Here is an 11,786-nt window from a genome sequence, read left to right as displayed (position 1 = left end):
AGGATGAGAACAGAAATCGTCCTCCGGCGGCGCGGCAGCAGCAGGAGGCCCCATTAGCTAAAGTGGTGCTTCAGGTTAAGAACAGTTTCAGGTTAAGAATGGACCTCCGGAACAAATTAAGTACTTAACCCGAGGTACCGCTTTAACATCTTCTGGGGCCATACTCCTCTGCGAATAATGTGACCCACACATGATCGTGGCACTGAAGGATGCACTTTTTCAGGGTGAGATCGCGGCACCCAACATGTCCGCCATGCTCTCGCGCAAAAATAAATAAATGGGATGTCCCAGTTTTATCTGGACAGTAGAGGGCTATGGTTTCCGGCACAAGGCTGAAATGTGCCTCCCGTTGTAATTCAGAAGCAAAGGTGTGCCTCAGCTCTCAGAAGTTTGGGAGATGTTGGTCGAGATCAGGGGTCAGCAACCTTTTTCTGCAGGGGGGTGGTCCACTGTCCCTCAGACATTATGGGGGGCCGGACTATATTTTTTTGGGGGGGGGAAATCCCCCCCACGACTCTCCCCTCCCTTCTCTACATCACTGGATGAGCCCCAGTGGCTGCTTACCTGTGCCTTGTGAGCAGCAGGGGCTGGTGGTGGTGGTGGTGGGATGATGAGCAGCATGAAAGGGCTGGCCCTGGAGAGGGGCTGCTTAAAATGGTGCTCAGCCAACCACGGCTCAACAAAGCCCAACCCCCTTCCCCCTCTAGGCAGGGCGGGGAGAAGCCAGGAGGAGGGAGGGAGGAGGTGCCGCCGCAGTGTGTGTGAGGGAGGGGGGGAAATGGCGCAGCCCGAACAATCAGCATGCACGGGCCGGATCCAGAAGGCAATTGGGCCGGATCCGGCCCCCTGGCCTTAGTTTGCCGACCAATGGTCTAGATCCTCAGAAAGACTAACATGGCTACTTTGTGGGGGGAAAGTTTCAAGGAAATGTGAATGAGGTTATTCAAATAAGTGCTTTCAAACCCCCAGCTCTAAACAATTATATTGAAACCACAGACACATTCTTCAAGTGAACACAATGGCATAACTTGTTAAAGTGTGGTGGGAAGTGGTGCGTACATACATTTGCTGCCTTCTTTCTTATGCATTTGTTTTCAGGGCACCCAATACCCCAATCTACTCCCACAATGATGAAAATGTTGGTTAGGGTTGCTATATTTTCAAAAAGTTAAAGTCCGGACACAAAACTAGTTGAGCGTTTTTTTGGCCAAAGTTGTTGAGCTATTTTTCTTTTTAAAAAAGAAGTTGTTTGAGCTATTTTAATGGAAATTCACGGCTGAATCCCAGCTGTTTCCAGGAAATTCCAGACATATGGCAACACACACACGATTTGGCATGGGTTTCTCCCCACCCATTTGGATTAGCAGGCTTTTATGCTTTTTGCCCCCTTGATGGTTCCCCCCCCCCCAGGGGGAAAGCCAGCCAGTTGCATTTTGTACAGCAATTGCACCACTGCATTTGAGCCAGGAAATTCTAAGCATCATAAAGCCATTCCAACATAAAGCAGGGATAGCCTGGGCAGTTTAAAATCCTGTTGGTTTTCCAAGATGCTTTACTTAGCTGCCCAAATACATCACATCATAAATTGCCCGGTGCTATACAGTGCTGTGCCGATGAAACACAGGACATCAGGCACACAAAATTCCTTTCCTCATCTTAAGAAAACATGTGCTGTGTTGCTGTACTAATAGTTGATCATTATAAGTAGAATATACATTGCAGTTACTTAATATTTATTTTGAAAGATTTAGAATGCTCACAGGCTTTGGTAAGTGTTCAGCTTTGGGATATATATAGTATGCAACTTCCCTGTGAAGAACTGAAGGAAGTTACTTAAAGAAAATCATGCCCACTGCATTTTAATCAATACTTTTTTTATTTGCTGTTATATTTCTATCATTAACACATTGGCTCTTCATCCTTTTCTCTTTCAAAAAATCTGGCTAGAGCAATAAACATTTTTCTCTATTAAAAACGAAGGTGGAATTCTCCAAACATTAAGGTTCAGAGGCTTCTTTACATTTGCTTTATCTCCCAGAGCATCATACATCTCAAGTAGCATTTTGCTAGGCAGAACATAAAGTGACAGTTCAGTTTAATTTTTCTTTCAAGCAGCGCTTCCCAACTAGAGAAATATTTGACAGAACTTGCTTTTTCAGCGTTGTTCTCTTCCCACCCCCCTTTATTATTATACATACATTTTTTTCTGACTCTAAGAATTTACATCCAAGTCGTTTTATATATACTGACTGGTATGCTTTTTTTGACCCCTCTGAAATGTTTACAAAGGATCTGAGTCAGGATACAGTCCTTATATCTGGCCATACATTCATTGTGTTCTTGTGTTTTATAAACAATGGCTTAGTAAGCTGAGATGGAGTTGTTGAGGTGTGTGTGTGTGTGTGTGTGTGTACACACACACACACACACACACACACACACATATACATATATGTCTGCCTATGTATAAATACATGCACATGAAAAAGAGCAGCTGACCTCAAAGGAGTCCCTTTTATTCTTATTTCAACACGAGATTGTCACTTGTATTCCAGATTTCCACCGAATGGAGGCATACTCACAGCCTACTTACAGCTCTGAAGTCTGGTTCGGTGGTGGTTATCTGACAGGAGGTGAATGAAGGTGTCACTGTTGGAGAATCTGAGATGGCTGCTCCACCGGAGATCTTCCTTTTCTGCCTCCAGAAGAGATGCAGCTTCACATCTGGGGCTTCCACCTTTCTTGTTATCGCCTGCATTGAGCTCCATCAGTTCCAGTTCGTGTTTGGCAGCTGTCTCCAACACTCTCTGCTTGTTATAGTATCTGACAAAGTTATTAATGATAGGGTGGATCGGTAGTGCAATGGCTATGACCCCGCAAAGGAAACTGATGGCAGCGTTGAGCTTGCCCAACGTGGTCTTTGGGTAAATGTCCCCGTAACCTACCGTGGTCATGGTTATGATGGCCCACCAAAAGGACTGGGGGATGCTCTTAAACATCGTCTCAGGGTGGCTTTGCTCTACCGTATAACCGAGGGCAGAAAACACAAATATCCCAACAGCCAAATACATCAGGAGGAGCCCCAACTCCTTAAAGCTTCTTTTAAGAGCGTAGGTCAAAGTCTGTAGACCCGAGGAGTGCCGTGCCAGCTTGAAAATCCTTGCGATCCTCATGATCCGAAGTGCTTGGATGGCTTGCTGCACGTTCGTTAGCTCCATCAGTTTGGCACCTAAGTGGGTCAATATCAGGCTGACATAGAAGGGAAGTATTGCGAATATGTCGACAGTGTTCATGAAAGAAAGAGCAAAGTGCAATTTGTTAGGGGATGAGATGAGTCTGAGGACGTACTCAAGAGTAAACCAGACTATGCAAGCTGTCTCAATCTTATCCAGCACTGGGTGCTCAACAGATTTTCCTTCAGAGTCCTCCACCTGCAATTCTGGGATGGTCCCCACACACATCACTACCGATGAGGTTAGGATGAGTAGAAAAGACACAACTGCTATTACTCTAGCTGGGTACGAAGATTCTGGTTTTTCCATGAATTTCCAAATGTACTTTTGGCATTTTTTCCAGCGGTTTTCGGAGGTGTCCAGTCCCAAGTCGTCCAAAATCAGCTGGACCCTGCGGGCAATCTCTTCTAGCTCTTCCTTCTTTTCACTGAGGTGAGTTTTGCAGCAGTCATCCAGGAATTTGAGATCTACTTTCCAAAACTCCATTTCGTTCTTAAAACAAATGGGACATATCCCTTTCTTCATGTGAACCTCCCCAAAATAATACAGATCAATTATGCATTTAAAAGCATCCGGATCTCTGTCGAAGTAAAATTCTCTCTTCCCAGGATCATAGTCATCGCAGAGTGAGAAAATGGTGTCATATCCCCCTGATAAACAGTTCACAAGCTCTGCTAGTCTCGTGTTTGGATACTGATTGAGGTGGTCTCCGTACAGCACCTGCCTCACCCCACCGACATTGACGACAATCTCTGTTTCTTCACTGTTCTCTGACCCGTCACTTTCCAGCTCTTGAAAACTAATGTCATCTGCCATTTTAACGTTATTGCCTTGTTTCCAACAGCCTTCTCCTCCCACAGGTTATTACGGGAGAAGCTTTGCGATAAATCAAGTCAGCTGTTCATTAGCAAAACCTTAAGTGGCAACGACTTTGAACAGGACTAGGGGGAAAAAATTGACTGCAAAAGGAAAACCTGCAGGCTGCGAAACCTTGCGAAGTCTGCAACAAGCTGCAGTGGAGAGGCAAGTCATCTGTCTGCTTGCGAGTGAGAGAGCGCGGTTGTTTGACTAGCAGCAATTGCTCCAATAGATTTGAACGAGGAGTGGGGGAGAGAGACAGACAGACAGGGAGACAGAGGAACACTTAAGGAAACTCACCTATTGCTGGTTGCAGCTTTTCTTTATTTCCTGAAATGGCATTGATTTGCCATCGGAGATTCTGGTTCCTACAATAAGTCCCTTATGCCTAAATAACAACAAAAGTGAACGAAACAGTTCTGAGAGAGAAAGAGAGGGAAAAAAGAGACAAGTCCCATCAGCTGCTTTTGTGATGTCTTGGCTTCAGAGAGGCTCACAGAGGGAAATCTGTTGTGTGTCTTTTGGTACAAAGGTATTCTGGAGTTTTGCAGCAGCTCCCTCACACAAGGGCTTGAAGTGTGCGAAGGATAAAGTTGTGCTTGTTATCCCCCTTGCTGTTTACAAGCACAATAGGACTTCCAGGCTGCCGTCAAGTGCTTTCCAAACTCTACCCTCTTCTGGTGAAATGCAGTAAAAACAGGAGCAGTACTGCAAGGTGGGATTAAATACCATTGATGGGTGTCTAGGGATGTACAGTGCGGTTTCCTTTTTTGCATGTTTATTATTGGGTCGGGGGTACATATTCTTGAACATTCAAGGAAAGAAGCATTTATATATAATGTGTTTAAGGACCATAGAATATATCTGGGGGAGAAAAGTTGGTAATGCATTAAGGACAGACTTTTTTCTTTCTTTCGAAGAGGCATTTACATCATGGGATGCCAAAATGTTGTTGCTTCCTCCTTTTTACCGGCACCAGTCCTTTCTCTCTGAAGAAGAAACTACGTCCGGCTCAAGCCAGCTAGGTGGAGGAACAGATTCATTTCAGTGCAAGAGTAGAAGTTATGAGGCATTCTGTTCTTAGCTACAGTGAGAATTTGGCAGTGAGCAAGTTTTCAGAACAACCTTCCACCATGTGAGCGCAGTTCAGTTTCCACCTTTGGGTTGTTGCGACCCTTGCAGAGATCAGTTACACTAATGGTTAATTTTTTTCTATATCAAACTGAATTCATATTTTGCTGTCTCTTGTGATACCTCAGTCAAGTGGGCAATTTTACCGGTCTTTGACAGGGAGCTTGCTTTCAGGTTTTTGGTTTGGTTTGGTTCTTTGTTTTTACATAATCAAGCTTTTGTATAAGTTTTATGAAATAAATAAAATGAATGAATGTATGTCACAACAGAACTTGGGCGCCAATAGCTGGTCCAAGACACACCGAGCAAAAATTCAGCTGCAGAAGTTTTCATGCTTTCACGGAAAACAGCACTTCCTCTGTTTGTTGTGCTCTCCAAGTTATTTCACGCAGGGTACATGAAAGGCTCATAATAACGCAGTGGGTTTTAATCATTCCCTTTGTGATGTTAAATGAGCCTGTTTTGCTAAATTCTGGGGCTTGTTTTCAATGACCAGTCAAGAGAGCCACACAAATAAATTGCTTGCAGTTGGTGGTTAAAACAACAACATCCTCTGTTCCAGGCCAGTGTGCTTTCAACCCGCTAGGTAAACAAACAAAAAATAAGCCAAAGCAACCACATTTTTTCAGGCATGTTGGCCCCGTAGTTTGGGCATCCTTAATAGTAGGGTATAATTTGGTTGCTCATTTTTATTATGCCATTAAAGGTAAAGGTAAAGGGACCCCTGACCATTAGGTCCAGTCGTGACCGACTCTGGGGTCGCAGCGCTCATCTCGCTTTATTGACTGAGGGAGCTTCCAGGTCATGTGGCCAGCATGACTAAGCCACTTATGGCAAACCAGAGCAGTGCACGGAAACACCATTTACCTTCCCGCCGGAGCGGTACCTATTTATCTACTTGCACTTTGACGTGCTTTCAAACTGCTAGGTTGGCAGGAGCAGGGACCGAACAACGGGCGCTCACCCCGTCGTGGGGATTCGAACCGCCAACCTTCTGATCGGCAAGTCCTAGGCTCTGTGGTTTAACCCACAGCGCCACCCGCGTCGCACAGCGCCACCTGCGTCACTTATGCACCCTAAATTCAAATGGCAGTTGCAGAGGGAATCCAGGACCACAGTCCCACCTTCCCTCCCTGCCATGGGCCTGATCTGGTCTGGAGGCCTCTACTCCTGCTATTCACTTTTTAAAAAATAAAAAATCTGGCCATTCCTAATTGTGTGAAGGATGTGATGCCTAGTTTGCTCTGAGTCAGTCCCAGAGATGCACCAGGGCCAACTTACACTAAAAAAAAATGTGGCTCACCTGGTTGATCTACTCAAGTGTAGTTTGGAGACTACAAACTCACATAAGCCCGCGGCAATCTCTCTTGAAGGCCTCCCATTTCTGTGCTTCACATGTGAATGAGGCAGGCATGTTTTATCTCATCTGGTCCCCCCCGCCCAGTTTGATGCAGTGCTTCTGGTTGGAAATAAGAAGGTATTTGCACTGTAGGCCGGAAAAGTGTTAGCAGCAGGGCATGCCAGGCTGCGGAGACCCCAGAAGCAGTCCAGGGGTGGTCCATGCTGATGCTGGACTGACCTGCCTTCCTGCTAACCTAGTTCAAAAGCATACCAGCATGAGTAGATAAATAAGTACCACTGTGGCGGGAAAGTAAACAGTGTTTCTGTGCGCTCTGGCTTCCATCACGGTGTTCCGTTGCACCAGAAGCGGTTTGGTCATGCTGGCTACATAACCCGGAAAGCTGTCTACGGACAAACGCCAGCTCCCTCGGCCTGAACGCGAGAAGAGCTCCACACCCCATAGTCAAATTTGACTGAACTTAACTGTCCAGGGAAGCGGGTGGCACTGTGGGTTAAACCACATAGCCTAGGACTTGCCGATCAGAAGGTCGGCGGTTCGACTCCCCGCGACTGGGTGAACTCCCGTTGCTTGGTCCCTGCTCCTGCCTAGCTAGCAGTTTGAAAGCACGTCAAAGTGCTAATAGATAAATAGGTACCCCTCCGGCGGGAAGGTAAAGGGTGTTTCCGTGTGCTGCTCTGGTTTGCCAGAAGCGGCTTAGTCATGCTGGCCACATGACCCGGAAGCTGTCTGGGGACAAAACACCGGCTCCCTCGGCCTATAGAGCGAGATGAGCGCGCAACCCCAGAGTCGGTCATGACTGGACCTAATGGTCAGGGGTCCCTTTACCTTTACCCTAACTGCCCAGGGGTCCTTTACTCCCTCTGCAATGGCCTTCCCTCCCCACTGTAAATGTCTTCCCTTTTTAAAAAGCCCATGGCCTACAGAAAGCTCTTCTGATTCCTATCTGACATGTTAATGATAGATGGTTCTAAAATAACCACGCAAAAGGTTTTGCTGGGCTAATTTAAGCATATAAGCTCATTCGAAGGAATGCTGAATGCATGACAGATGTAACACGTTTGCAAAGTCCAGTGGATGTTGAGGAGCTGCACTTGATAAGCCAAGAAGTGATATTTGCAAAGTCAACATTCTAAGTGTGACCAGTTAAAATCAACACATTGTAAATTTTTCTCCCTTGCCATTTGTGCAATGAGCATGCAGTGTCCCACTAGCAAACTTGCTTTCAAACTTCTTCTAAAGCACATGGCTTCCCCCAAAGGATCTTGGGAGCTGTAGTGTTTTTCCCTCAAGGGTGGTGAGAATTGTTGCTCTGTGGGGGTAAAATACAGTCCCTGGGATTCTTTGTGGGGAAGCTGTGTGCTATAAATGCATGCCATGGATGTGACCTGAATTAGGAGTTAATTATCACATAACACAAGCCAAGTTCAATACAGTTTGTATTTTCTGTGTCACTTATTCATTTATTTATTCATTCCCCTGCCTTCAATTTCTCTGCAAAGTCTCTGAGGACATTGGCATAACAAGGTACCAAAACAAAAAACTAAAGCAATGCTGTGCCCACGCACCCATAATTTTCCTTGCACAGGAGAGATCCAACCCCCCTTTCCTCTTTTTTTATATCAAATTTACCAGTGTGGGGGATTGAAAAAATGTAAAAGAAAAAGCTAGACTGCTGGATAATTACTGTCACTTGTGGGATGCTCTGAACAAAATAATTAATTATGGCATGGTCCTATAAATAATTCCATAAATCAAGCAAAAAGCAAGGCATGAAACATATGGTGCATACTTCCTAAAACATTTCTGCATCTTACTCATACCATTAAATGTACAATTTCATCTGGAAGTACCAGTTATTTGCAAAGATATGTAGCTATAGGTAGAAATAGATGTGTAAAGAAAATGTGCTGTAATTATGGATTTCTTTTAAAAAGTTCTTTTTTCTTCCCCAGGGCAAATTAATCTTCTTCTTGGCAAATATATATTATTCTGCCTGTCAATCTAATACATTTACCTCACTTTTCATCCAGAGCATTCATACATGGTCCCTCCCACTTTATCCTCACAAGATCCCTGTGGGGTAAATAAGGTTGAGACAAACAGGCAAGGTTGCCCAGTAAGCTTTGTGTCAATCAGGGATCTTATTTCCTCCTTTGACTTCCACCCAAGAATTTTGGGTAAACTAGTTTGCCCCTCAGAGTTACAATCCCCAGTACCCTTAAACTACCATTCCCAGAATTCTTTGAGGTATGTCATGTGCTTTAAATATGTGGTGTGTATACAGCCAGAATGCACATAATGTACAGTCATACCTCTTGTTATGTTCCCTTCATGTTGCGGATTTTCGGGTTGCAAACGCGGCATACCCGGATGTGTATACTTCCGGGTTTTGCTGCACGCGCAGAGGCATTCAGCGCACTTCGCACATGCACAGAAGCTCTCTATCGCGCTCCACGCTTGCACAGAAGTGCCGCTCTAGTTGCAGACTTTTCGGGGTGCGAACAGCACCCCGGAACAGATTGTGTCCGCAACTAGAGGTACCACTGTATATTACAGTGGTACCTCCGGTTAAGAACTTAATTCATTCCGGAGGTCCGTTCTTAACCTGAAACTGTTCTTAACCTGAGGTACCACTTTAGCTAATGGGGCCTCCCGCTGCCGCCGCGCCGCCAGAGCATGATTTCTGTTCTCATCCTGAAGCAAAGTTCTTAACCCGAGGTACTATTTCTGGGTTAGCGGAGTCTGTAACCTGAAGCGTCTGTAACCTGAAGCGTCTGAAACCCAAGGTACCACTGTATTGTGTGCAGAAGGCCTGCCACTATATATTGTTCCTATGTTTTTAATTGTTAGTTGGTTATATATATATTCATTACATTATATGTATTTATTCGCATACATTTCTAGAAAGAATTTTAAGTCGGTTGCTGCATTTCTCACATAGGCTGAATTTCCTCCAGCTTCAGGGTTAGTTTCCTCATAACACTTTAAATCCAAAGTACTGGACCAAAAATATCACACATTAGCAGGCAGCACAAGTTCCTTTATGTATGCGCCTTAAGGTTTCTCTGATTTCATGGCATTTCATATGCAATTGGCCATGGCTAGTGGAGGGAATAATTATAACCCCAGAATAGACAAACCTGAAGCACTTTGTAGAACACAACTAGCATTTTAAAACCAAAGCTTTAGAATTACTGATTCACTGTTTGCTAGCCAAATGAGAATTGACATCCAATCCTGAGCTGTCAGTATCATTCTTCAGGAAATAAACAAAATTAAAATGGACTCACTGTCTTAAGACTGGATTTTGTAACAAAGGCAGGTGCTGGGTGGTAATTTGCCACCCAGGGTAGTTATCAGAATCGTAGAGTTGGAAGGGGTCTTGAGGGTCATCTAGTCCAACCCCATGCAATGCAGGAATCTTTCACCCAACGTGGGGTTCGAACTCCCAACCCTGGAATTAAAGAGTGGGCAAAACTAGACTAGAGACAGAGAGCTGCAGTCAGATATCCTGACATTTATGTTCTTTAACAACTACTGGGGAAAGGGATTGGAATCAGGGTAGTGGAATTGGGGGAGGGGATGTGCTTGGGGGGGCTATTGGGGACAGGGCTTGTGTGAGTGACCCCACCCCTCTACAACCTTTTTACCCTCATGAGACGCTGGGGAAGTTGATTACAAAAAAAGTACTATCAACCAGAAAGTTCTAGTTCATCCCTCCCCAGCAAACTTGATGTAGCTGACGTTTCTGAATTTTTGTTTGGCCTGAGCTGTGTGCCTCGAGATTTCAGTTTCTGAGGTTTGTAACCCCCAACTTTGTACTTGTTAACAATCTACTTCCCTTTTGCTGGGTTTGCTGTTGTCCCTCCGATAACAAAACCGCACCCCATGAAGGGATTTGTTGGTCGTGGTGAAATGGAATTTCATTTCTAAAGGACTGAATGCAAACAGGGCAGCGAACGACCCAACCTCGCATCCTCACCAATGTGGTGGCTTGGTCTTGTCATTGCCACGTGGTGAGCAAGGCTTTTGCAATAGCAACCTGACAGTTGCTGCTTACATCTGCAGAGACAGTTTCAGTGTGGCTCCACCGGACACCGCAATGCACAGGGTGCCAAAACAATACTGTAGAACGGAGCATGAGAGGTGGCAAGGGAGGCACCGAATTTTAGCATCGCCCAGGCACCACTGAAATTTGAGAGCCTGAATGCCACCACTGAGGTCTGTAGAAGTTTTACCTCAAAGCTCGGATTTCACATAGGTTGTTAAGGTTCTTCATGGGCCACGAAAAATATAGGCAGGCTTTCGAAGCAAAATCTTGTTTTATCAAAACAACTTTAGAGCAAACAAGTATTTAGAGGGAGACCTAGCCTGTGGAAACAAGTTGTCAGCAGAACCTGAGACAGAACTACTTCAGCTATTGATATGGTGAAACTAATAGGGAACCTGGACTGTATTTCTAAACATTACACGTGTAAATTTAACTGGGGATCATGAACTGAAGAGCACTATGATGCCCGTGTTCCTACCTATCAACCTCTCAAGAGGCATCTTGTGGACTACGTACTATGGAACAGGATGTTGGCCTAGATGGGCCATTTCTCTGATTCATCAGGTCTCTCCTTTTGTCCTTTTTACTGCTAAATAATGCACACCATTCACATGTAAGTTGCTGCCACCTGATATTATTGAAGATTTTGGTGGTGGATACCCCTCACAATTTATAGCAGCCGATGGAAAGTGTCATCATGAGCCCAAAGACCTAGTGACTGAGGCTGATGCGAATTAAATTTCAGAACATCTGGAGGGCACAAGTTTGGCAAAGGCTACTTTGCTACTAATTGGACCACCTGCATTTTTATTTTTGCCTTTTTACGTTCCCTTTGCTGCCTCCTTTCTCTCCACTAACATTTTGCCCCATCAAGCGGATATCCTATCTACAGGCCGGCAATTTCTGCTAATGAATACATAGCGTGTGATGGTTTTCCTCTGTTTTACCATGAAGCAATTACGAATGTCATCATTAGAAGATTAATTCAACAAACGAAAGCATCTCTAGCCGTGCCCTAGGCAGATGCTGGAAATTTACTCCCTTGGGAAAGGTAAAGTTGATGTTCTCTGTGATGTGATGGTTGAAATGAAAGAGCTGTCTATCTTCAGATAAGTATCTAATTAGGCAGAGCTGTTATTTGCCAACATCT

The 11,786-nt window shown here is 44.8% G+C and overlaps 1 protein-coding gene across 1 annotated transcript; it reads right to left on the bottom strand.

Annotated features, from left to right (window-relative positions):
• Window positions 1-1,858: 1,858 nt before the first annotated feature.
• KCNF1 (potassium voltage-gated channel modifier subfamily F member 1) lies at window positions 1,859-4,915 on the bottom strand. Its single transcript, XM_053380997.1, has one exon. It carries the CDS (start codon window positions 4,047-4,049, stop codon window positions 2,586-2,588), a length of 1,464 nt encoding a protein of 487 aa, XP_053236972.1. The 5' UTR covers window positions 4,050-4,915; the 3' UTR covers window positions 1,859-2,585.
• Between the last annotated feature and the right edge of the window lie 6,871 nt (window positions 4,916-11,786).

Source organism: Podarcis raffonei, chromosome 3 (genome assembly GCF_027172205.1).
Source record: "Podarcis raffonei isolate rPodRaf1 chromosome 3, rPodRaf1.pri, whole genome shotgun sequence".
Lineage (NCBI taxonomy): Eukaryota > Metazoa > Chordata > Lepidosauria > Squamata > Lacertidae > Podarcis > Podarcis raffonei.
Note: the sequence above shows the minus strand (reverse complement) of the source record. Positions and strands in the feature narration are given on the sequence as shown.

Coding starts and splice junctions, on each gene's coding strand:
- KCNF1 (XM_053380997.1), bottom strand. CDS start 4,049: ATGGCAGATGACATTAGTTTTCAAGAGCTGGAAAGTGACGGGTCAGAG.